Source organism: Austrofundulus limnaeus, unplaced genomic scaffold (genome assembly GCF_001266775.1).
Source record: "Austrofundulus limnaeus strain Quisiro unplaced genomic scaffold, Austrofundulus_limnaeus-1.0 Scaffold693, whole genome shotgun sequence".
Lineage (NCBI taxonomy): Eukaryota > Metazoa > Chordata > Actinopteri > Cyprinodontiformes > Rivulidae > Austrofundulus > Austrofundulus limnaeus.
Genome location: NW_013953095.1, coordinates 181,518 through 183,844, shown reverse-complemented (window position 1 = coordinate 183,844; position 2,327 = coordinate 181,518). Strand labels below are relative to the sequence as shown.

At 46.2% G+C, this 2,327-nt stretch overlaps 1 protein-coding gene across 1 annotated transcript in view; it reads right to left on the bottom strand.

The window, feature by feature from the left end:
* The window catches only part of myocd (myocardin), a gene marked incomplete in the record, with an annotated part of 48,031 nt that extends 46,288 nt beyond the window's left edge, over positions 1–1,743 (bottom strand). The window contains 1 exon segment of the mRNA XM_014027876.1: positions 1,428–1,743. Within this exon segment, the coding sequence (XP_013883330.1) occupies positions 1,428–1,482 (55 nt within the window).
* Between the last annotated feature and the right edge of the window lie 584 nt (positions 1,744–2,327).

Sequence of the window (2,327 nt, the reverse complement as noted above, 5' to 3'; positions counted from 1 at the left end):
TCCAAACACAATTAAATTCACTCTATAGGAGACACAGTTTATCAGGAGAGGATTTTTTAAAGTAATAACAACTTTCTACTTCTTACCTTTTTAAAAAATGTAGTGAGTAGAAAGTACAGATAATTGTGTAAAAATGTAATGAGTAAAAGTAAAAAGTATACTGAAAAATAATTACTCAAGTAAAGTACAGATACCCAAAATTTCTACTTAAGTTCAGTAACAAAGTATTTGTACTTAGTTACTTTACAGCTCTGTCCTGGACATGTTTGCATACAGAGTATCACTGACACCTCTACTGTTGGTTTTAGTTTTATAAGCTTTCATTTTCTAAAACCTTTGTGCATCAGGGTGTGTTAGCACTAAGTGTGCAGTTTTTCAGTTTTGTTGTGATGATTTGTTGGTGTTTGATGCCTCAGTTAAACTGTAAACTATCTGTGCTGCATGAAGTGTGGGTGAATAACTGCACTGAAAACAGTTTTGCAGTCTGCAGGGAGCTCCGACACCAGATCTCTATCTTTTTCCTTGAAGCTGTAACGAAGCGGCGGCAGTTCCCATGGCTTTCTGAACGCAGCTCTGCTGTGATGCAGAAACAATCAGAGCTGAACGCGGCCCGAGGCTGTCGGGCCGAGCCGTTCCCATGGCTGGAGAGACGCTGTTGAAGCGTGATGGAAAAGCTTTCACAGGACTCTGCCTTCAAGAAAACTGTAAATCCTTCGCAGGCACGCCGACTCAGACTCCCCTCTGTCGTTAGCAGTTAGCACAGATTTACAGCCGACTTCACTTCTCTGACACACAACAGGTCGCCGTGTGTCAGACACACACTTTGTGTGAACTCCTCTGACTTTGATCTGAAGATGGTGTCTCTACATCTGCTCCACATTAGTTGTTCAGGTTAGAGCAACAGCACTTCTCCTTCATATTCCCCACAGTGCTCAGGCTCATTTCCTGCACAGCGACGTGCTCTGCAGCGCTCAGAGGAAGAGCGACATTTAGACTGAAATCTGTGGAATGCAGAGTGGAAGGCTCTGCTCCGAGCCTCCACAAGATGCTTCCACCATCAGTAATATTTTCCTCAGGGAGGGGGCAGTGTTGGTCAGACGATGCACAATGCAGCGGACGAGACAAATGCACACAAAAGTTAGATTTACTTAATTAAATTGATGAAAAGATCTAACATGTTTGGTGTCAGTCTGTAATGCAGCCATGTTTAGTTGACCTCTAACCTCTCTCAGGACGAGGAAACCTGGTTGGTTCCCTCAGCAGCAGCAGGTTGCTGGTGTGGAACAAGTGCACTGACCTGCTGCTGTCACGTGCTCACATCCCARGATTCACCGAACCCCGAACGCATCACAGCCTAAAGCTGGTGGTCCCTGAACACATCCCTGACCCCTGTGTGTGAGACGTGGTAAACCCGTGTGAAGACTCACCTGATCTAAACTTGCTTCGTATCAGTCCGGAGTGTTGGGAGCCCAGCAGAGTCATAATGATGTCAGTACAGATCCAGAGTTCTGTGAAAACACGGGGTCAAAGCTTCGATCCCTGAGGTCACCTCTGGACCACGGWCTCATGAGACACACAGTGGCYCCTGGCTGACACATTAATGGCTCCRAAAGAAAACWMAAAMAMAAAAAAAACTGAAACTCTAGACTGGTTTTCTGGATTCCAGCAGCTGCTCTCCTCTCCTCTGCTCTCTCCCTGCACTGGTTGGAGCTTGATGGTCCCAGTCAGCTGAGAGGGAGTTCTGAGCGGGGCTGGGGGACAACACACACAGATATGCCCCACTCAGGGAGGGGCTGACCCAGACCGGGGTTTCCTTCAAGCCCCGCCTGCCTTCCGCAGCCTCCGAGGCCCAGCAGGGTTTGTCTGATGACTCCTTCCTCCCCTGCCACCAGAGTCTCAGCCCATCAGCCCGGCCGACTGTCATTACCGGGGGATCCTGAGGCAGAGGTGGGTGGTAACCAAGAGAGGAGACCACTGCTGTCGTTTTTTCTTTTGGTCCTAAAGTTTGTGTATAACAACAAAACATCTGAGTTCAAGACTTCCAGTCCCAGTGAGCAGAAGATTATACTGGTTTTATAGTGAACAGCAACGACTCTGGAGATTTGAACTTTCTTACAATATGTGAAGGAGRGAAACATCAGCAGTGGTGGGCACCAGCCCACCAAAGCACAAATCCGCTAATTGCTTTAGCGGACTTAATAATTTTTATAATTCATAAGCAGATTTGCGCTTTCTAAAATTAAATTACAGTACTGCTAATAACTAATTATCTACCAGTCATCATTATGTTGAACAGCAGAAGGTATGACTGTCAATGAATCACAACA